General features: G+C 34.0%; 2 protein-coding genes across 5 annotated transcripts; one reads left to right on the forward strand and one right to left on the reverse strand.

The window, feature by feature from the left end:
• Window positions 1-16732: 16732 nt before the first annotated feature.
• On the reverse strand, window positions 16733-18868 carry LOC143355048 (general transcription factor II-I repeat domain-containing protein 2-like). Of its 4 annotated transcripts, none has more exons than XM_076789504.1 (3): window positions 18836-18868; window positions 17826-18709; window positions 16733-17682 (listed from the first exon to the last, which is right to left on the reverse strand). In XM_076789504.1, exons 2-3 carry the CDS (start codon window positions 18667-18669, stop codon window positions 16754-16756), a joined length of 1773 nt encoding a protein of 590 aa, XP_076645619.1. In that variant the 5' UTR covers window positions 18670-18709; window positions 18836-18868; the 3' UTR covers window positions 16733-16753. The 4 variants fall into 4 exon arrangements, with proteins under 4 accessions (XP_076645619.1, XP_076645618.1, XP_076645617.1 ...); XM_076789503.1 differs by having other exon boundaries at window positions 18803-18867; XM_076789502.1 differs by having other exon boundaries at window positions 18781-18867.
• A 440-nt stretch (window positions 18869-19308) lies between these two features.
• On the forward strand, window positions 19309-22566 carry LOC143355049 (MAPK regulated corepressor interacting protein 2). The gene is made up of 4 exons (XM_076789505.1): window positions 19309-19552; window positions 20536-20648; window positions 20731-20856; window positions 20933-22566. Exons 1-4 carry the CDS (start codon window positions 19548-19550, stop codon window positions 21007-21009), a joined length of 321 nt encoding a protein of 106 aa, XP_076645620.1. The 5' UTR covers window positions 19309-19547; the 3' UTR covers window positions 21010-22566.
• Window positions 22567-25052: the final 2486 nt, after the last annotated feature.

Genomic DNA, 25052 nt, shown 5'->3' on the forward strand with positions numbered 1-25052 from the left:
TCAAACCCCATTTCAATATCTCAAACGGTTCAAAAGTTATATACAAATATCACTAAATTCTGGGATCCGAACCACTGTGCGACGTCATGCGTCAGTAACAATCCTATGATGTCCAAAACATGTGGTGCCATCTAAAAAAGTCAAGGTGACCTTTACTTTTTTACGTTAAAAGCATTTTTTTAGATTTAAGAATATGCCAACATGTAGCTCGTCAAGTACTGACAAACTTTTATCTAAAACATTTTTTAATTGCACTATCGGAAATGCCTAAAAAATGGTGACATAAATTACCGGAAGGACCCTGTATACCGAATACGAAATTGTTTAAGAAAACATTTATTCACACGATGCAATGTAAAAATTCCCATTGTGTAATACCTTTAAAGTTGCGTGCGATAAATTGCGAACTGGACATGTAGTAGACAATTATACAATTATTGATCAGAGGAAATCGATTATCCATTACAATAATCGTACGATTATGTAAGAAAACAATCAAGATACTTTAGCGGAACGAAGTAATTGTAATTCATGTTGTACAAGAGTTACGCGTTTTAGCGATATAATTTCATAACAATGCAGTGTCGCAGCTGTCACGTTGAGTCAACAGTTTGTGGATGATGTTCCAATTTATTGCACAAGCTTTGTTCATTTCTGATTTTCTCGTGACTATTAGCGAAATAATACTAGAATATTAAATACTCTTTTAATTTATGATTTCATAATGATTCAAGTAGAACTTCCAGTAGAATATATATTTTGTAGAATATATCATCTTTAGTGATTAGACATTTTATACGAAGATACTACTTTCATTACAAAATGCGAGAAATCTGGATAGATTCTTTTTTAACACTAAAAGCTCAACAGCAGTGTGTATTAATAATTAAAAAATATTCAATTTTCATTAGCTTGTGGTCTTTAATATTCTTAATGTGTTCTTCTTTTCTAAATATAGAATAATTACTATAAGGAAGGACAGGTGTTTCGTTATGTGGGATTTCCCTTATCAGATAGACATGTTTTCCAATTAATTCTGATAGTGAAGACATTCCGGTATAATTCATTTGAATCGCTAATTATTTAATTAGTGCAATTAATCTTTCGTATTCTTATACTTTATATTCCGTGTATACGACATACCTGAACTGCGAATTCTATGCATTTATGACAAAAGAGAGATTCGAAGAATTTAAGAACAACAATATATTATTTTCAACATATTCAAATTATTAATGGAAAAAGTATTTCTATTTCGCTTTTGTATCTCGCAATCGAAACTTCTGCGCAAAGTAGAACGTTATTGTTGCAAAATAAATAAATAACGGAACGCAAAGTAAAACGAGTTAATATATGTGTATAGTTTTAATCGCCGTTTGATCGCTGAAATTGTGCAATCAACTCATTGTATGCAATCAGCTGTCAATCTATTGTATACAATCTACTCAGCATTGTAATGGACACGTGTATCGATTCACTATCAATTCCACCAACTTCAGATAAGATAAATAACTATAAACATAAAAACAACACGCGTGTAAAATATTACTTGTAAAAAAATGAATATAAAGTAGTGGGGAATCGCTTCCCAGACAAATTGAGAATGCTTACCCCAAATGTGAATACTTATACGGTTTAGGAACCACTGTTTTAACATTAAAAAAAAAGTTACTATTTTACATTTCTTTATAAAAATAACAAGAATATTTCTACCAAAGTTTCTACCAAAATATTGTAAACGTGTAAAATGATCACAACATTATCGTAATGATGAATTCACTCATGAATATTTCAATAATTTTATGATTTCAATATTATGTTATTCAATATTAATATAATATCATATTTCAGCATAGCTGAAATGTAAATAATTGTTCCGTTTACTCTTATTCCCACGAAGTTGTTTCTTTTTTTGAAATACATAAAAGGTGTCCCAAAAATGTTGTACTTCCTTGCAAAGGGTGAGTCCCGAGGTCATTTGAAATAACTTTTTCATTTGCGAAAATGTTCTCTGCGGCTTCGTTCAGGAGTTATAAACGAAAAACACGGACCAATCAGAGCATGGCTATAGCGGGCGGATTGTGACTCGACGAGAGGCCCCGCTGCGCGTGGGGTTGGCATTGGACGAGCCGAAATCCATCCGCTGTAGCCGCGCTATGATTGGTCTGCGTTTTTCGTTAATAACTCCTTAACAAAGCTGCGGCAAACATTTTCGCAAAGGAAAAAGTTACTTCAAATGATTTTAGGAATCGCCACTTTCAAGGAAATACGACATTTATGTATATATGTAGAATAACTTTTGTATGAACTGCAGCATTGTTTGTACTATAAAATCTAATAGATACTCAAGAACAAGCATATAAATACAAAATGAATATCCGAATCTAAAAATTAATTTTCGTGTCATTGTATCCGAGGAACCCTGTTTAGAATCTCATCTACAAAATGCAATAAAGTTAGTATAGTAAACATTAGGCTGAGGAAATGTACCTCTCTACAAATTTCCGCCTCTTCAAATTTCGGAAGGAATTTTCTTTCATTCATAACAGCTTCAAAAAATGAGAAAGAAATTAGATGTGCATACAGTAATAAACAAAACTATTGCCACAGCTAGCTTTTAATTGTACGTATTATATGAGTTACTTATAATTTAATAGTACAGTGTTAATAAACTAATTTATTAAATATTTTTTTATATTAATAAATATAATTTTCAAGTAATTTAATCGTTTATCAGTATATTCATATTGCATGCAACTAATAGCTATACAATTATGTAGGCTATTATTATAGGTTTAATCATCGACTGTATTATTAGATATTGGTATACTGTTGTTAGAAATCGCAATTTTGTTCGCATTAATCTGCATACGTTCTCTCGTTGTTTAATCAGAGCAATTACTTATGCTGTGTCGATGCCTTGCAGTTAATTAACAAACAGGGATATTTATGAAATCAAGTATACGACCTCGGCTTGCTAAATTCATTTAACGATCACTATCACGGCGCATTGCTCGTTCTTATTTATGTTCATAGTGACTTACTTACTTGCCAAGTTTGTTACTTCTAACAAGATAGTCAGAGACAGATTAACATTGTGATAATTAGAATTTATCGCGAATACCAATGAGGTGTATTTCTCCCAAACTCGTAGCATTCAACGAAATAAATTTTGATTCGCTGAACACGAATCCGAAAGTTGTTTTCCCCATCATCCTTATTTTTGAAAAATTTAATTTTGATGAAAAGACAATTATTAAACTTTACGAATTTTTTCTGCTGTAACCATAAAATCTATACAAACGATTGTTACGTATAATAATTCTGTATACTTCTCCAAATCCAACCGTATATTTTTTAATAACATTGCAAACTGAACTGTGTTCTTATTATGTCTTTTTTTTTTACAGAACAGAGGCTAAAAGGTGTCTTTTATTTTGAACTTCAGGAGCTGGTTGTTATTAAATATTATATCGTAACTTTTCAAGAAAGTGTTTTAATTTCTAAAAAACACTCCTTTAGTGTCAAAATAGAAAGTAGACATTGTTCTGTCCTCATCGATAAATAATAATCGAAACACATATTTCTTGTCGAAATTGCAAATCAAATTTTTAATTATTCAGAAAAAATTTTTTCTTTCGGAAACCTTTCACCGTCCGACAAAAAATAATTATAACATAAAGTATGTGACCTGTGTAGAAATGATTATATCAGGATTAAATGAATTATTTTAATGTTTAACAGCCAGAGCATAAATTTTGGCCAGATTATTTCTGCAATAATTAGGAATATTCTGGAGATTGCCGTAAAAAAAAAAAAAGCCAACCAAATATTCCAGTGCACAAAATAGAAGATTAAAGGTCTTTGTAAAAATTTCAAAAACAATTAGAGGCTGATTTAAGTTTGCCGCTGTAATTTAATATATACCTAAGTGAATGTGAAGTTATACAAATATTCAAAATTAAATTAAATAATTAAATTAAATTATATATTATACACTGAACGTATACATTATTGTAGAAGAACTTACACCTTTCTTTCTACATATAATTAATGTCAGCTTAACAAGCTACTTTAGAGGTTCTGCTTGGTCACATAATAATATTCAATAGAGAAATCAACTTCGTAGAGTATGCAGTGTTTTTCCTTGTTCATTCATTGTTTTCGTTTCATATTTCTTCCTTCTCTCTCGGAGACTGCAGTGACTGCATTAGTCTAATGATTTCCCTCTTCAGCACGTGGCTGTCCGTTGCGAATCATTACCAAGAGAAAGCAGAACATCGAAGGCAACTCATCGACGGCTATCGATGATTCATTAAACGTCTTAATAAGATTACGATATTCTGAGGCTTTCGAGTTACTCGGAACAAAGCCGATTGCTCGAATCCTTGCATAATCGTTCTGCAGAGAATTGCATCGACTCGAGAAAAACAATAGGATAAAAATTGTTTTCAATTTCGTCGTTGAAATTTAATGAGAATAATACTAATAATATCTAGTTACGTCAACCGTTTAATATAATGACAAATCAACGCAATAACACAACGACAAGCCCACGGCATTCCAGCCAATCTGAGTGAATGTCTCAACGACGAAAAGACCATTGTACTCTTTCTTACCTTCCTCAAAAAAGTAAACCTATACCACAAAATTTAATTATATCAACACTCATGTATTATTGCGCTAACAAAACATTATATCTACAATTGTACACCGAAAGTAGTCGCTAATGACCTCGATGTTAACGCGACCTTTATAAATAAATAATATAAAAAAAAAATAATAGAGAGCAATAAAAAAAGCAAAATAGAAGGAAAGAGAAAATGGAATGTGTGGAAAATTGATTTTGGTGTGTAGTAAACATCGTTCACAGTGATTTAAATGTGAAAAATGGGGCCATATATTTATTTATTTGTTTGCATGGAGTGAAACTGTGCAAGTGTTAAAAACAGAGGAGCCGACAATTAACCACTTGCGCTGTAAAGACGTGCCACGCACGTCGAGATGCTTTTGTTCCAAAGCGCCAGCGACGTGTATACCACGTCGATAGGCATTTCTCGCAGAAACAAAAACGACGTGTTCGTCAAGTCGTCTGACAATTAGATCGTTCATTATTCGAGCTACAGTTCCAGATAGCACGACATTTTCGAAGACATCGAATATACCAAAAAGCAAAAAATACACGTTTTCAAAATTTCGATTAGATGTGGCCGAACAGATTTTAGAAAGTGTATTTATGCCTGAATACCCAAAGCGTGGAAGGCTGTCTGCTAGTGATATACCACTTCGATTACAATCAAAACAATGGGGCCATTTTCCAAGGAATATTCCACCCACAGAAGCTGAAAAAATCCTCAAAGACGGTGTAAAGTGTGCGCCAAACATAAAAAACGCAGCGAGACTACTTGGGAGTGCAAGGAATGCCTTGTGGCATTACATATTCCAAAATGTTTTGAAATTTACCATACAGAAGTAGATTATTAATTAATAAAATGTTATTGTTGTTGTGAATATTCATTCATATCCGTGTAAAATTCTTTATGTAAGACCCTACCAACGCGCTAAGGCACTGCTTAAAGCTTTTAGCTCACAGACGCGGTGTGGCGTCAATGGAACGCCTTACCGCATGTTATATTGTAGAGCGCGGCACGGCAACCGAAAGTTAAATCGTAGCGCAAGTGGTTAATTATGCCAATCGCGAACGGAAGGAACATGTACGATCGTGCAGATTACGATGAGTTACCTACAATCGTTTCATCGACAAGCATTTCGTTGATACGATTTCGTCGTCACCGAATTTCGCCGACAGTATCTGCTCATCGCCACCTTCAGATGACCGACACCAAGTTTCGTCGACGATGTAAACCAGAGCTGCTCAATATGCCTATTAGCGGGCAAGGGCGCCCGCCGAGGCCCGTGGACGCATCTACGGGCACAGCTACGGGCACAACTACGGACACAAGTACGGGTACAGCTATGGGCATAACTACGGGCACGGCTACGGAGTGGGGGTAGGCCGTAACACAGCCATAGCTGGCTACGTAGCTGTGACAATGTATGCGACAAATACATGCAGCCTTGCCCGCAAGGGCCGTGACTTTGTGCCCGCCGCACAATGGGCAATTTGGACAAAATCGGATTCAAAATCAAGGAACTTTCGATAGGAATGAGGTAGAGCGATGAAATTTTTTGGAAATGAAAGCTGCAACTTTGTAGAATATGGGAAAAATAGAGAGATTGTGGTACGAACGTTTGTTAACCTCGAGAAAATTCGTTAAACGCGCACGAATTCAAGAAAATTTTAGTTTTTCCAATACCACGTGCGGAAAAATTTTTTTTTTAAATGCTATACATCATTTCCCATAGATTTTTTCACGCTGATTTCAAATCTGGTTTCAAAATTTGTCTACGACCTCAGGATTTTGCCTCATTTGACCTCATTTTTTCGTTGAAATGATTGTATGGTAATAATCTCCCTATTTTTCCCATATTCTACAAAGGTTCGGCTTTAATTTAAAAAATATTTCATCGCTCTAACTCATTTTTATCGAAAGTTCTTTGATTTTGAATCCGATTTCGTCCAAATTGAACGCTGTGTGCCGTTCTGTGTATGCCCAGGGCAAGAAAATCGCTGTCCGTACGGACAGACGCTGAACAGCTCTGATGTAAACATTCGCTACTTCTACTGCGTATAATGAAAATATTGTCGACGAAAACATGGTGTCGATAAAAACATTGTCGGTGATCTCAAGGTGTCGATGCAGCCACTGTCGGCGAAATTCGGTGTCGATGAAATCGTGTCGGTGACATGTTCGCGAATGAAACACGATTGTCGGTGATGTCAGGGTAACCCGATTATGATCGTCGCACGCGACGAAGGAATTATATAATACATTAGATCTTTCAAATAATTATACATTGCACGTGACACTTCGGATCGTTATAGAGGTATAAATTAGGTACTATCAGCCGAAGATATGTATCGCAGCCGTTATGTAGTACTCGTGTGGTAATGTAAAGAAAGATTGGTGACGAGAAGCCATTTTTATTTCAATCGATTTTTAAAAAGCCAATAGTTTAAATTCCCGCCCTCATCTTTTTAATCATTTTTAGTAATAGCTAATATAAAAGAAAATAATAACATATCATTGTCGAATTCGATTAATAGTGTCTAAATTATTGTAATTATACAAATTCAACGTTTGTAGAAACGGCTTGTGCAAACTGAAATTGTAAAACCATTTATTGCTGTACTCATACATCCAGTTAAGTTTGCTCTGTCGCTTGTTATTTGAATACTATGTTACTTTAATATTAATATTACGATATTTAGGTTCCTTTTTGAAATGTATTACATTTACTGATAAATAGACTGCTGGTTTCATGCAATTATGGCAAAAATGGACGGCTGAAATTCCTAAGTAGGGTAAGGGACCCAATTACTGTGCCTATATTAATTATACTTATTTTTAAAAGCATAATGAATATTAAAAAAGAGGTATTAAATTTCTTTCATTAACATCACTTTATATATATATATATATATATATATATATATCTTTTTTAATACTCATTATGCTTTAAAAATAGGTATATTTAATATAGGCACAGTGATTAGTGCCACCACAGTAATTGGGTCCCTTACCCTAGCTCTGTTCCTTGTAATTGATGCAAATTATTCTTATTTTGCATAAATAATATCAAAACTAAAGCAATTTACATAAGCTTAGAATGCACTGTTCGCTCATTTGATACAAGAAAAACTTCGAATGTCTAAAATAATGTAAAAAAAATCATGAAAAATTTTAGTTGATTCCAAAAAATCATTTATGTCGTTAAAAACTATACATTTAAATTTGATGTAAAGCATTTCGATGAACTAGTTGATAAGTTCATAAACCATGAAATTAATTCAGCAAACTCTAGAGATAATAGTTCATGGTTCAATGAATGAGCATAGTTGTATCCTATGCACGGAGATTATAAACCAGCTAATGATAATTACGATCTTATAGAATTGATATAATGAGTTTCCACATCGGTAATAAGCTGACACGCAATAATCGCAACGTTTCAACTGCTGGCATGGAATGATGGTTTTTATAGTTTATTTTACATAATCAACGACCTCGATGTTTCCAACATATATAGCAACAACTGGTACTGTACATTCGCACGTAGGAGGATCTATATACCTAAATTCCTATGGTAAATAGACAACTTAATTAATTATTAATTAATTATATCAAGGATCGTCATGCACGGATTAGTACCATGTTCGTTAAGATTGTTCGAAACAACACCGGACTAAATGACTTTCGGTTTCAATAACGATTGCCCAGGCATTTATGAAACAAGCATTCGCGCCGTTCGTTACAATGCCGAATTCGAGTGGTTATGCCTGTTACCTGAATTAGAAGTTCAAGAAGACCGTTTAAGAAGTTTCTACGCTACATACGAACATTTCGCTCTCTTCTACGGTCTCCTTTGGCCTCCAGTTTTGCCCGAGGTTGAACACATACTATTCCAAAGAAACGATATATAGAACAAGGACAATATTATTGCGCCACAAAGTTTCCTTTTTTCCTAAAATATTTTTGCACTCGAAACTTTCCCTTTGCTGGCGACTTCATAGCTGCTATTCTAATACTTCTTTAAGGAGCTATTTCGGTTTTCCATTTTGAAAACATCGATTTTTCGTTTTTCCCGTTCTTTTTGAGCATAAGTGTTGAAGAATGTCTGTGAATCGGGTTGCCATAATTTCTGTTTAAAAGAGTAATTGTGAAAATAGTCTGTTCTGTCATTCAATTCCTGTACTTACACCTTATTTGACTTTATAAGGCGTAATTTGTTACTGATTAACATTCATCACTACATTACGGATAATATGCATTTACAACAAAAATGGATAGATCAAATGTAAAACAGTGTTTAAAGAATTCAATGAGACTGTTTGTATTATTCTCGACTTGTTCAAATTATTAAGAAAACAAATAAATATCTATGTAGCATAATGAAGACAATTATTGTACCAATTATATTCGTTACCACACGAATAATTCTCAAGTACTCTGTTAACGTTAAAAAAATAATTTAAACTGACAATGGAGGCGAATAGTCTTCGTGCATCTCGACCTTGTCCAGCTTCGAACAATATTGTGTAGAAAGAAAATTGTCGAGTGTTTTGCGTAGAGTACGTTTCGAGTTGAATAGCACCGTACTGAATTTCAGAATTACTGTTCGTAATGAGCGGCGGCCGACCCATAAAGTCGTCATTACTCATATTGCAGCGACGCGAAACCAACATAAAAATTATACTATACTAGACCACACCTGCGATGCAAGGCCAGATTTTTATCGCGTCGCACGTACACCAATACGCGGCATTCATTTCGCCATGCCTCTACCGAGATCCCTCTTCTCGTCTCTTTTACTTTTTTTTCCGAGCGTTTCGCACAATTGCATCGATCGATTGCTGAACTCTCGAATTTGGCTATCGAGACCGCCGCGCTGAGTGGCCCGAAACCGCGAGACGCTGGACGAAATGCATGTCAATTGTACATATACTGTCATTATACTTATTCCCATATAAAACTATCCTTACAGGGGGTATTTCAATCGAAAAAATTTAAACTTTTCTGATCTATTTCGAATGTGTTATGGGTTATGTTAACATTTCTATCCTGGTTCAATACAAAGAATATCAAATAACATTTCATGTAATAGTGGCCTACGACTTCGGTAGGAAATAAAAAAATTTTTTTCAGTAGGAACAGATAAATACGCCATAAAAATCCATTGTTAGCTGGCAAGAAAATGTACGCTTAAAAACAGAACGTGGGATTGACACTGGAGACGCGAAGAAAACCGACGCGACGGAAACATTCCTTGGAGTATTAGCATACTAAGAGACCTAGTTTGAATGAATTCCACCTAATTGAATTGTTTAATTAGTTCCACCTATTTTATAGAAACGATCGACTGTGGCGCCGATAGGCAAAAACATTCATGGAATATGACATCAACCCTTTTACCTTGAGACGATTAATATATTAACCGCGATCCTGTGTAATTGACATTCAGTTCCTCCAGTTCTAATTGACACCGCGGTATTACCGGTAAATGCTCAGAACGTTAATTGCCCGGCATGCTGAATCGTTGTGTAACATTACGGCGTATATCGAGCGTCCATCATCGAAGAACACCCTTTATTCCTACGTGTCTCTCCTTTTTTTTTCTTCTAACCCCATAGCATGACCGTACCGCCATGCAACAGGGATATGGTTTTAACGATATCAATCATAAAAGCCCGTCTCGCTCTTCCGAAGTACGTTCTTTTCTCACGTGCCAACAATTTATTATCCGCGATTTTATTCTATGTTTAGACTCGCAACGGACCCGGCGTATTTACGAAACGGATATCTGGCCACTTGCTAGACAATGAAAGTACTTGTAGAATGACGGTGACAGTTTCACGGAGACGCAAGGTTGCATTCGGTCAGGCAAATCGAATGGATAACAAGTTTCATTAGTATTCCACCGTATTATAACATGATTACGACACTTCGTTTTCGTATAATTCACGGTCATTTCACATTTTTCACGTGTAAGAAACAGTTGGAAAAATGTTGAAGCTATTAACATAAGCAATAAAAGAAAAAGAGAAGATATTTAAGATAAAATTAAGATATGTAAAAAAAGACTATGAATCGAATATGAATATGAAAGAAAGACATAAAAATTAAGATATGCGTGTGTCTTGTAAATTTAAGATATTGTTTGTTTGACGGCTTGCACATTATTTTATATTCATAACACACGCACAAATATGCATAATATTGTGTTGGCAAGTGCGATGTTTTTCAATATGAACATTTGTCTTCTGTAATTTCGACAATTTAATTTAGATTCGGAGCTTTATAGAATTAGATTATGCTTTATTTATTTTACTTTTTCCTATTTTTGTTTTGTCTTAATCGTGTTCTGTTTGTGCCACATAACGTAATTTTTATGGTTATCTTGCTCGTAATTTATTTTTAAATACATTTGACACTAGATATTATGAGTACTAAATACTGCTTTCCAATAATGACAAGATTGGATTTATTCAAGTTCACACAACTTTTATTTGAATATGTGCTTAAACAAAGAGATATTGATTCAAGAATATGATATTAATTGATATTGATATTGATTTTTGATTAAAAAATATCACATGAAAACATTTTTATAATTTCAGTAATTGTAAACGAAGAAATCAGAAACAACTCATTTTAACTCGTCCAATAATATTAATGTCAAATGCACTTATTTTTTAAATGATAAGAAAGTATGTATTTAAATAAATTGAAAAATAAATGCATTGTACATTAAAACTGGACGAATTAAAGTGATTTGTTTCTGATTTCTTCGTTTACCATTACTGAAATTATAAAAATGTTTTCATGTGATATTTTTTAACCAAAAATTTAATAATTATTACATGTTTCGACATAAAAGCAATTCGTTTGCTTCGTGTCAAATATTTATAAATTTCTAGGACAATAATTAACGAAATTGAACTTTAATTTCATAAAACTAGTTGCAAGTAATATGATATACGATCTGTACATTATTCCCTTAGCTATAACACTCTACCCCTTTGCCGAATGTTTAACATAAACTTTCGTCCATTCGTTCTCATCCTTTTTTCAAAATCGCAATCTATTTTCTAATCACATGGCTAACCCACTTCCGAAACGCTTGCGTGTTAAGTAATTGAAACTATTTTACAATAGGTACGCATTAGTGTGCTAATTGCGATTCAATTTTCGCGGTGAGACAATTAATCGAAACCTGAGCTAATGAATTGTAATGTGATCAGTAATAATTACGTATAATATAGTTTACTAGCTGTTCGCGTTCCGAACGTCGTTTGTCGAAACAACGTTTCAAACAGACTATATACAGAAACTATAGTAATTACAATAATAATAAAAGACAAAAATTGGTCTCAAGACATAGCCGTTATGCGTAAGAAACTATCGATTACGAATTTATTCTTTCATTTTTACAAACCAGTTAGAGAGTAATTATAACAATATTGTGAAAGTGGACCGGAAATATTCGATTCATAGGAGATCGTATTTTAACATTTCCTGATTCTCTGAAAGAATAATCCTTAAACGAATGCGATTTGTCCAGCAGGTATATAACTTTAATGTACTATAATATTGCAAAATTACCATTTTTTTTACTATCACAGGAAAAGCACTGGACAGTGTATCAAGGGCGAATGACATTATTATGCGCGTTTACCAGAGTCGAAGCGATTCGCATTACATATATCGTAATAGCGTTCAACGTATTCAACAAATTAAATGCCATTGGCGAATTACATATCGCGCTCCGTTCGAGGGGCAAGAACCGGAAGTTGGCGGCTTTGTGTATGCACACGATCGATTTAGAATGTGCATACACGATGATACGGAAACGAGAGGCACGGAGACCAAAAAAAAGGAACAGGTGGAGATCGCGCGTCAGTAATTATCCGTTGGCGATCACGTGAATCGCGCACACCCATTGGCGTGCCGTGATTTTTTCCTGGCGTATTAACAATTCAAATCAGATTGCCACAAGATCACGTACCGGAGGCCTGCCTAGCCGCTGGCCAATAAGATCATCGATTGTCGGTGAGAAAAATCGTGCCGGTTGATTGCGTGTTAACTGTCCACCGCGGAGGAATTATGGCCGGCGGATGAGGTTTTGGAAAAAAATCCGTATCGCGATCTGTACGCTTCGGAGGAAAAATACACGTGTATCTTGGGATTATGCACCGCTTCTTGGTCGGAGGAGTATCGATTCGCGAGGAGAGTCGCGTAATTACGCGTCGCAGATCTCGGGAAAGGTAATCCGAGGGGATGTATAAGAGCCACCCCTCGAAAAATTCCCCAGAACGATATCGAAGCAGCAACGGGGGACTGGTAAGAGGATTTACGGTAGAGATTTATTTTATTTCTTCCATTGTGCAATTAAGTTCTTCGGCTACGAGCATCGTACAGATCAACGTACCGCCTGTCGTGTAAGAACATAGTCACATCTGCGGAGGACAATACCTAAAACTGAAAAATGTTGTCGATCTAGCCATACACCGTTCCTGCGATATCCTATAAGGCATAAGGAAACGGATGATTCGCGATGGATACGTCATTATTCACTTCGCCGCTTTAACTCTTTCGGTGATTTCTAAAATGGGAATGGGCAAAAAAATGTCTGCTTTTCCTATGATTTATATTGATCGAATTTATGTTATTATTGTGCGAATATCGCTTACGCTTTTATTACTAAACTGCGGGTCTCTATGCAGAATTAACATTTTCCAAGTTAATGGCAAGAAACAAGAGCTGCATGGTAGACATTTATTCCTTCTTTTAATGAAATTGTAACGAGTCACAAATAATACAATTGTATTCTTAAAATTGTCTGATATTTTGCTTATACGATGTGTGAACTAAACATAAGGAAAGAATGCAGATAATGTTTCATATCCACTTTTTATTGCTTATTTTAGATTTATATGCAATTACATATATGCATTATTAAACAAATAACTCGACAAATAAATCAATAGAGATGACTCTGTTTTTTAAGTACATAGACTAACATGTTTCCTGATAATCTATTCATTAGCAAAGTAAATATTGTTTTGAACGAACATTGCATGGAACATACAACAGTCATATCAATGTTTATGTGTACTGAAAACGATACACGTAACAAATAACGTTTTAAAGTCCTATCAGGATTGTTTATGTTATAATTGTATACATATGTATACATATGAAAAGTAGTGATGATAAGTTCGTAAAAGAGTTTTATAGAGACAATATTTTTATTTTTGAAAATCTGTCATCTCTTAAATAGATTTGCTTCAGAAGGAGCAAACACACTTTAACGTACCCTATAAAAATATCCAATATTCCACCAAACCTTGTACATTAATACGATAAACTTAAAATACTGCAATTCGATTATATACAAAAAATATCGCTAGTAGCCTAGATTACGTTAATGCGACACTTATAAATAAATGACACAAAAGCATTCATTCCTTATCATTTTATAATACAAATTCCTTGAAGATATAATTTTGTAACTTCTTCGCTATCATAGTACATATTATAATGTACACGCCATCGTATTAAAAATATTATATCAAATGACAACGTAAACAAGGGACAATTAAATATGTTACAGTAAGTAGAAATAATTATCTTCTATTTACTAAAAATGGCTTACATTAATAATACTATTAATACAGGCAGAAAAGATTTTTTGAATTTTTATTTGCGATTCCAAAGTTTTAATAAGTTTATAGTTCGCCTCTCATTCTTGATAAAATTAGCATTTGCAAGAATAGAATGAACCTAAAACATTTTTACTAAGTTTATAGATTTCCGCTATACTAAGTGAAACATGTAGAGACATCTGAGAGTACTTTCAGTAATTTGCTTCCTCCTTTTATTTGTCGACATAAGCCAGACGTGAAACCACAGACGAGGTATAGGAGTAGACCAATCCCAAATGGGGTTTCGTGTCTCACGATCTGAAATACCGACATCGTTAACAACAACTAGATTTCTTACGCCCTCTACTCTGACGAACGATAAATCTTGTAACTAGATCCACGGGAGCTTTAGACTATATACACCGACGAGATATATATAAACCAGATATAAACTTTATATTATAAAGACTGCCAGCCTTACGGGAGAATGTGTCGCTGGAAAAATGCGGTGCTTTCTACCGCCCTCTAGGATAGATTTTGGCTGGAGTAAGAAACAGAACGCCAACGACGGTATTTCGTCGGTGCAGAAGACCACTAAGGAAATTCTCGTCGGTGAGAAGGTGAATCATCGCACACCCATATCGATTATCAAATGTTACATTCTCCGACCAGAGTTGGGCAAAATATTTATCTAAATAAAAATTTCGAATAACGAATAAAAGATAAAGAAATTTTTTTTTCTTATTCGAAGGTTCGAATAAAAAAAGTATCTTTATTCGACGAGTATCGGATAAATAATTTTATTCGACGAGAATTTATCTGACGAGAAAAGATAATTCTCTTTATTCGAAGCGGATTTATTCGAACTTCGAATAATTTTGTCATCTTTTATCTGTATCTTTTATTCGAAGGCTTCTAATAAATCTTCGAATTACTTTTACCGAGCGCCGAGATTCAAAGACCCAGCGACGACAAACGACATACAATGTGAGCGAATGGAGAATCGCGCACGAATGAAAGTTTAAACTTTTAGATTTATCAATATATCCTCATAAAATTGTGATGAGCGAATGGAGGGGATTTTTCTGATGAAAATGTGGTCAAATTCGAGTGTAATCGAACAAGTTCATTGATACGTAATGTTACGATAAAAATTACAATTTCATTAAAGACAGTCCAAATGATGTCGTGTTTGGACTCATTTTGATCGGGATAAGCTCTAAAACTCATTCGTATTAACAATATTGTTCTGATTAATTTGAACTGCGCGTAGCACTATACCCATGTCAATAGCGTTTCTTTTGTCAGTAGTATCCCGTATAGGCCTATTCCGCTGCGTCGCATGATAATTTGGAGAAAATAAATTTGGAAATAGTTTTTAAAAGAAAACTAGATTTTCACGCACGTTTAGACCTGCTTGGCGATAAAGAAGACTTGAAATTATGAATACTGAAAATTAACATACGATGCAGTGGAATAGGCCTATAGGAGACATAAATACGCCTATAGGACAAAAAAAAACGCATTGTCAATAATAGACTTCATGGGTGATGTGGTAATCCATTCACACGGGTGTCGCCACGCGCAGTTCAAATGGTATGGGCCTGAGATGGCTCGAGAGCTTTGACCGTCACGAAAAGCGAGACGCGCGGCCGAGTCAAAGTAGCATAGCCTTCAAGAAAGCCTCAGATGCGGCCAGTTAAATGTCAAGCCTGGTCTAGGCCTCGGGGGGCTCTAAAAAAAATCCCCGTACTATTTCGATGTCGCGCCCAATGTTATCGTCAGTTCACGAATTTAGGCGTATTAGCAAGAACTGAATATTCTATATACTTCATTTTTGCTACGGCTGCTTAATATGATTTATAGGCAACAAATGTACATGGCACATGTATTTGAATGATAGAAATAGTATTTATCAAGTATGAATTACAAATACACAAATTGACCCTTTCTTCTCGATAATTTCATAGGGCGGATAATAGCAATGCCCTTGTGGATTTTAATGAGTAGGCGGGTCCGATATCCAACGATTAATTTGTGAATCCTCAAAGCATTTTCGCCTCGCTGAGGCTCCAAATGAGAACCAAGGTAAGAATGTATCTGTCACTTGATAAGTGACTGTCGCGCGCCTCTATGACATACACAACACACACCTCTGTTGGTCAGGTTGCCGCATTTAGGTGGAATTTTAATTGTTAATAACTTTAAAATGAAGCCGAAATCGCAATTTTTATTTTTCGTCTTATATTGTTATGGAGAATCACCCCCTAAATTTTCTCCCACCTGTAGTCCAACACCCTGTGTACATTTATGTGTATGTACATATATGTACATATATGCACGAGTGTGTATATATATGTTACGTAAAATTCCCAAGTCTGTTTTTGGCCACCCCGATCCTCTAAAAGTTGAAATGTAGGTATTATATTTTTAGGTGACATCTGATTACTAATTAAGATACAGATGTGGTTTGATAATAATTCTTTATTAATGTGAGAATTGTGGACGGGACATTTCAGTAGTAAGTGACGCTGTATCTACAGGAATAGTACTTGTTGCTATTCGTAACAAAGAACATAACGATTCGTCTGTTAATGAAGAACGATATTTGGGTTTGACGTGTTTCATGATGGAAAAACTACTTTCGTTTTTATATGTCGATCCGAACATAGAGCAGAGTTTCAAACTGAAGTCTGCAAGTTTTGGATATTTTTCCTTTGATAATAACTTAAAAAATTCAAGTCCATATTCATTTCGACTAAGTAAAAACGGATCCGTTTGTAAATCACAAAGTTCCAGTCGATATGCAATCTCTTGGTTTTTTATTACGCATTCTTTTGGATTATTAAAAATTTCTAGGTCATTCTTCAATAAGTCAAAATCACTGAAACGATTTTGAAAATATTCTTGAATCTCTAATAGTGATGTTTGAAATTCTGAAAAATTTACAGTTGAATATTGTCGAGAAATTTCTTCACAGGACGGGAAATTATGTAACTGATTCGCTTCTAATTCGTCAATAAATAATTGGAGATGATTTTGAAATTGTTTGACACAGCCAACCAAATCAGAAATAGTTTTGTGCTTTTGTAAATTTGAATTTAGATTATTAAGATGATTCGTAATATCAGTTAAAAATGCCAGTTCGCTTAAAAATTCAATATTTTTAAATTTGTCTTGTATATCTGTGACATTTTCTTGCACTTCACTTCGTAAAAATTCTGCGATATTATCTCTTGAATTAAAAAATCGTTTTAAAGTATCTGCAGCATTTAACCAAGCATTCACAGGTGTAGCATTCACATCTTGTAAAAATGGTTTCAATTTTTTATGTAAGAGAGCTCTATTTCCACCTCTAATTAAATTTAAAATTCTTGTTACGATTTTCATTGTAGAGCTCAGTATTAACACTTTACCTGAAACCGATTTGAGATTGAAATCAGCAAGTTCTTTACAACAAACTGGATCTTTTGTAGAATAAAATAAATCAGAACATTTTTTAGAAAATTAATGGGAATGAATGACATTGAAAGACTATAAATGACTAAATAAAGTTTACCACATAGCTCCTCTTGATGAATAGTGCAATAAAATGTTGGGCAGTTTATTCCATGCTGTATTAAAAGTTCCCGAAATTCAGTTTCTTGACCGACCAACGTTTTTGTTCCATTCATAACTATCGCAGAACACTTGGAAAAACCTCCATATTTTTCTACTTGCTGATAGACATCATTGAAAATATCCTCTCCCTTTGTGGTTGAATGCAATGGAACCAATGCTAATAGTTCTTTATGGATGGAAAAATCGTCACTTATCATTCTTACAAAAATCGATAACTGGCTTACATCCATTCTATCTGTATTTTCATTGAGATATAATGAAAAATAACGACATTCGTCTAATAATATCTTTAACTTGTTTTCTAAATGCCCATTAATTTCACTAACTCGTCTTGAAATGGTATGCCGTGATAATGAAACTGTTTTAAAGCTTTCCACTGCAGTTTTATTGCCGAAAGCTTTCGCCATTTCGATTGCACATCTTTTAATAAGTTCTCCATCGGAAAAACTTTTTTTCGCACGTGCAATTTCTAATGCGACAGCATACGAAGCCGCGACACTTTGTTGTTGAATCGTATCTGGGGCAGTAACTTCTGTATCATCGATGTCACATAGCTGTTTTAAATTTCTCACTATCTGTACTCGACATTCTAGCGAACATGTATTATATATATCACTATGACATGTATTATAGTGGCGAGAAACATTACATTTTTTCATCCCTGCAACCTTTTTTTTACAAATTAAACATTGTGGTTGTCCGCCACAATCAACGAAAAAAAAATCTGTTTCCCAACTTTTTTGAAACATTCGATTTTCTCTACCAAATTTTCTTTTTGCCATTGTGAAGTAGAGTAGAACAACAACAGTAGAAGATAAGAATCTGAAACAACAAAATAATAACGAAATAACAAACACGATGATATAATAACAATAAAACAAAATAACACAAACAACAATAAATTCCAAAATATACTGTGAGGTTAGAAAATGTAACAGCGAATTGTACTTTCTAGGCTGACAACGCTATAAAATCTATCTTTCTCCATAGATTTGTAGAGACGTACAGACTGTGCATGCAAAGCATTTTTCTGTCTACAGTTCTGAATTACCGACTCCGTAGAAAATGCTCTGGTAGACAGACTCAGTTCGCTAGCTGACCATTCCATTTTGGCTGTGATTTCGTTAGAGAGCGCTATCGTACAGAGTCGGTAATTCAGAACCGTAGACAGAAAAATGCATTGCATGCAAAGTCTGTTTGTGTCTTAATTTAAGCACTCCTACATATATCTCGTGTGTGATTTTACTTCTACAATACTAGTTTTGCCCGATACGCTAGAATGCGACACAGAAATGGTAAGGTGGCTCTAGACTTGTCTAGAGCCCCTCGGAGGAGAGACAAAAAAATACATTAGGTGATTGGTCTAGTTCTATACCTCGTCTGTGGTGGCACATAGACATCATACCGACCCAACTAACGTCCTACATTATCCCTCGAGCATTGTATTCACGCGATTATTGTTGACAGTTCTTCTCGAAGAAAGGTTGCTGCAGCTGTTGGGAGAAACAAACGGTCCGCTCTTGTCAGAGCATCGCGACTTTTTGTATTCACAAATACAAGTTGTGCGAGCATTCGTAGAAACCGATTACGAAATTGAGTTACGAAGCTGAATTCCCAACGACGTGTCGCTGCAAAAGAAGGTCATTGCAAAACGGAGAAAATGAGGTATTTATGTATGAATATGAAAGATATTTTCTTCGTTCCCGCGTCTCTACGTTCTCATTTCGTTCAAATCATTCTCGTGTGTGAAAATGTTTACGACACAGGCTGACTGATGCTTATTTTTGGCAATCTGCCAATCGTTCAATTTCCGTGAGAATTGCAGAAGCAACAGTATTGAATAGGTAGAGGGAGAAAGAGGCGGGAATCAGGTAGCATTCCATTAACTGTCATGCATGAACCGCCATCTTTTCTACTGACAATTTCTTTTCAAAGCAACCTTCATATTATTAATTCTTTTGCATTCGGTGGACATGAAAAGCGTTCAACGTCTGTTTAGCAAATTTCAGATTTTCTGTAATAATTTAGGCATTTAACTTTTTTGATAATTTCGACAGAAGCTGTTTCTAGGAAGATATGTTCGTCAGAAATTCTGTATATATATAGATACATACGTGGCTTCTGACAAGACAGAGCCCTATCCACAGTGCAATCAGAATGCAACGATGTTAACCTAATTCTAAGACCTCTTTCTCGTAACTCTGTTTCAAGTACTTGTTGATTTTAAAATGCATATATAATACTACATATAATATTATTGTTCGTAATTGAGGTTATGTTTTCGGACGCGTTTCAATAAAATGATTGCTATTCTCTTGTAATGTGTGTACTTCAGGCATTATGTTAATGAATTCTAATAAATATGTTAGTTGTCATTTGCGTCTTAATTTTCTACATGTTTTGTAACCCCTCGTAGTTATAAAATTTTAATTTAACACTGACACGCTCATCTTTGTATATTGGGAACATATGTTTATTTTAACTTTTATAAGATCGTTAAATCTTAAAATAGATTCAATGAACTATATTGCTCCAACGTAGTTATAACCTGGCATTCTTACAGCGCCGAATGAATTTTCTGCATTTTAATTTCGATATATTTTGAATTTGTTTAATTTTTGTGATTGAAGTGAATATTTTATCAATAGCGGAAGATCACAAATGACGGCGATGAACGGGAAGAGACCATCTTCGATCCCCTCGCGACATCAATCTGAAACTATAGCTCAACATTTTGATCTAATTAGATATATCTATGATTGTAAGTATAGCATATCGGAGGATTATTTTAGATTAAATTTTTGCGATAAGGAAGCTTTTACATAGAAATTTTATTGTTACAGCCTGGAATTCAGTGTCCAGAGAGCTAGACATGTGTCATAATCAACCACACAGTAATTCATCTAATTATAGAAATGGGGCATCCGTTACGTATTATCAGGAACGAGAACCTAATCCTCAATTAAAAGGTATATACTAATTAAACTACATATTTTTTAGTGTGTTTTGAGGTTTTACTAATTGGTAATGTTTTTATATTGAAAGATTTTGAACCATTCAACCTCGAGGCCTGGTGGGGACAACGAGTTGTTCAAAGTATCACTAGGAATGCTAATTCCTAGTGCCAGGCCCATCACATTGACTACAATCGAACATTCTCAAACAGACATAAGAAACAGAAGAGATAAATAAGAGCTGCCGAAGAAAACTTGTTTTCTTTTCTAGAAACAATTTATTGTATACTCAGAAAAACAATCGACAGAAGGAGGATAATGTAGGTATAAATAAGTATCTAGCAATGAATTTTAAATCTTTTTGATAACAAAAAAAGTAGAATATTAGTGAAGAAATGAAGATAATGCGAGAGAGAGTGAGAAAAAGAGAGCACATAAGAGAGAGGGAGAGAGAATGGGAAAGAGCAGGGTTAAGAATGCATACAGATTAGTATGCATATTACATTCCTCCAATCTTTTATTGTAACTTAACGCAATAGCGCGTTTTCCTGGATCCTTTTAAATATCGTGTTTTTAAAAGTATTTTACTCCATGATCGAATGTAAGCCTTTGCCTGTTTCTGATATTGTCTTTCTAAGATTTGAGAATCAACACGTTAAATAATTAAGATTTATAGAGCATGCTGAAAATATTTATTTTATTTGCCAAGACAAGTAAATGTAATTATAAGCTGTAGTTTATTACGAATCAGATTTTCATTGTTATTTAAAGAGGATATGAATTAATTATTAATCTTTTTACCTTTTTCTAATGAAACTTGTATACAGAATGATGAACCGAATGTTAATGAACTGTACATGCGAGCGAACTGTACCGAAGGTTTTACCTTTCAAAGTTTGCACATGTATGTATTTTTCCACGGATTGCATTTTGCATTTTTTAATCAATTTTGCACATACGTATCTGTAACGATGTCATACTTCAATTTTAACGAGATAAGTGTCTTTTGATATTGTTTAAAAAAAAAAAGGTGCATTGACACATATGAATATAGTAGGCTGCACTTCTATCTTTGATAAAACTAAAACAAATCATATTCAAAATAGCGTGGTTATTATTAAAATTTATAATACGGTTGAACATACAACTATGTACACTTACATCGTATGTACGTAAACAATGTACATGGCGCGAGTATAGCTATCTTGTACAATTTATCCAGATAACATTTTTAAACAATCGTCAACATAATAATTAATATCTCTAAATACGCGGTCGTTTTTACCAGTTGCTCGTAGCGGTATTTTTTTACGTACAATTAAATAGCAAAAGTATTATTACGGTTACTAAAAACCTAGCTGGATACTGTTACATGTTACGAACATCATTATAATGTTAGGCATTTATGCACCTCCGAGAATGATAGGTAGCGCTATGCATAGACTTGTCGACTCAACACTTGGACCCAATCGAACAATTCACTGTTACCACGGAACTGTGAATCCTTATCAATCATGCTTCGAGCTTGATCTAAAGCGTTGAATTTTAAGGTCTTGACCGTTCGTTCCAAATTGCAGAGACTTCTCTCTATCGCACGTTTTTCGCTATTGAGCATCTGTTTAATTCGAAAAATTTCTACATTTTGTACCAATCATTCTAGAAAAATTGATGTACGTTTTTAAGAGTATTATATGAAATAATGAAATATAAGTATCTAAACAAGTATCTGTTTAAAAATATTTTTACTATTAATACCACAGTGTTTCTCGTGAAAACATGGCTATACAGAGCGTTTTGTAACCTGTGGCTGGAAACTAATGTAACATCAATTCTATATGAAAGGAAAAATCGAAAAGATAACATTCTTGCAAATTTATATTGATTTCGTACGTTGTTCTTTATTATTATCCACGCATTCAGGTTTAGCTAATCTAAGTAACAAATATAATTAAATTTCATATGTCATTTGGACGTTCTTCTAATTTTCTTTTCTCATCTTTTCAAATGATATTGATATAACTATAAGTTATATGAGAATTAAATACATCAGTAAATACATTAGTTGATTAACTAAGAAAAATTTTAATTAAACCTAAAGTAGATAAAAAAATTGATTGTCAGAGATACTGTTCTTTTTTCTGCTTATTTTTTTTTTGTACAATTGTCTTCTCTCCTCATATACCACCTGTCACAGCACACTCTGTATGTGCTTATGTATACAATACTATCCACAAATATTTGAACTTCTGATGAAACTAAAAACCTTTTATGTTAAGTTTAATTAATACAAACTATGTATTCATTTTAAGACTTAAGAAATTAAGTTTTGTTAACTACATTTTCACAGAATTTATGTAAATACACAAGTCTTCAGTCATCGTATTATTCTCCTTTAAAGTTTTAAGTTTCATCTTAATACTTTATGACACTAAACACCGTTGAACAACGAAATACGTATACCCGTATACTTAATTTGTGTATTATTTGTTAAATTGTGTGACTGTACGAGATTTGGACAGTAGTCACAGATAACTTACATATGTAGATTCATTTGTAATACATTTGAGCCATTTACTTTGAAAGTGGCCTAAGTCCAATCTATTATTGATAATGTCCGAAAGTGCGGATTTTCAAATTCCGAAGGCAGTGATGAAGGTAATTTTAATTAGTTAGTATTAATTAATATTTAAAAAGTTAGCCTCACTTCTTGGACAGTTGCTTTAGATGAATAAATTTAAACTCAAAAGGTTAAATTATAGAAATTATTGCACCCATGGGGAAGAATAAAACAACAAGACCGTTTAATTCAGAGAGTGAAGACGAATTAGTATATAACTAATGATTTCAACAAAAATTGAAAAGGAAAGAGAATTGTAGAACAACATTCGTAGTCACAGGATGAAGATACAGATGACAACAGAGAAATGAATGGTGACACGTACATTCAAAAAGTGCGAAAAATGAAACGGCATACAGGGAAAAGATATACTCAAACTGGAAACATTATACCTGTAAAAGTTTTTCAAAACGAACATTGCCGTTGACGAAAAGCTTCCATGAAAAATTACGAAGAAGAAGGAAAGAATACTTCTGAGAAGTTTTGGAATTTGGGAGATTTTAATATACAAAATGTATTGCTATATGAAGCTACCGAACGTTATGCTATGAAACGAAGACGTCAAAAAAGCGGAAATGGATCGCCAAAAAATTATAGTTTTAGGTATTTGTTAAATTCTAAGGAAGGAAAAGTTTCCGTCTGTAAAAAAATATTTTTACATAATTTGCATTAAACTCTGCAAATGTAGGAAATTATTTACGTGGGTGTATGGTTGGATCATCGAGAAAAATTTCTAAGGAAGAGAAAAAGCGTGTTCAAAATCATATTAGAAGTTTTCCTAAATTTAAACCCCATTATGTCAGATCTCATAATCCTAATAGAAGATATCTACATCCTGATCTAACTCTAAAGAAAAAGTTGTATTTATACGAACTTCATTGCAAGGAAAATCATATAAAAGAGTGGACTTACACAACAATATTGTTATAGCAAAAAGGAACAGTCTTTTGCCGGAAAATATTGTCACGTCCGGTGGTTTGACCGTTAATAAATACTTGATTAGGTAAAGAAGTTTCTATTAAATTTGATGATGTTACGCGAGAAGGAAAAATATGGAAACGATGTATTAAAATAAGCACTATAGTTAAAACTTAAACACGTTAAAAACAAAACACGTTAAAACTTAAGAAAACCTAGAAATATACTTTGCTGGAATTACATGGGAATCCGAGGTTTATTTCAAATAAAAACGTTGTAAAGGAGTAATAAGGAAAATATCTGCGAAATTATTTCTTAACAAATGTTACTATAATCCTTCAAAGTGTAACGCGAGGCTAGAAAACTATTCTCTGAACTCGAGAAACCACCGCTATGGATCACCCGCGCGATGAAAATGAATACTTCGACTGACTTCGACTCCGCAGTAGACGGAAGTCACACCCTGACGACGGGGCGAATAATGGACAGATGAGGATAGGACATCTTCATGCGAAGACACGCAGGTGAAGTTCGATTTACATCCGGTGAACTAATAAGAATGTGTAGAATCATAAAAATCGCTGACTCCGCGGTAAAATGATTCTATCGGCAAATGAAGTTAACTAATTAGACGAAATCGAGAAAATAAAAAGGGTGTAAGGTAGACCCCTCAGGT

This window comes from Halictus rubicundus, chromosome 6 (genome assembly GCF_050948215.1).
Source record: "Halictus rubicundus isolate RS-2024b chromosome 6, iyHalRubi1_principal, whole genome shotgun sequence".
Classification (NCBI taxonomy): Eukaryota; Metazoa; Arthropoda; class Insecta; order Hymenoptera; family Halictidae; genus Halictus; species Halictus rubicundus.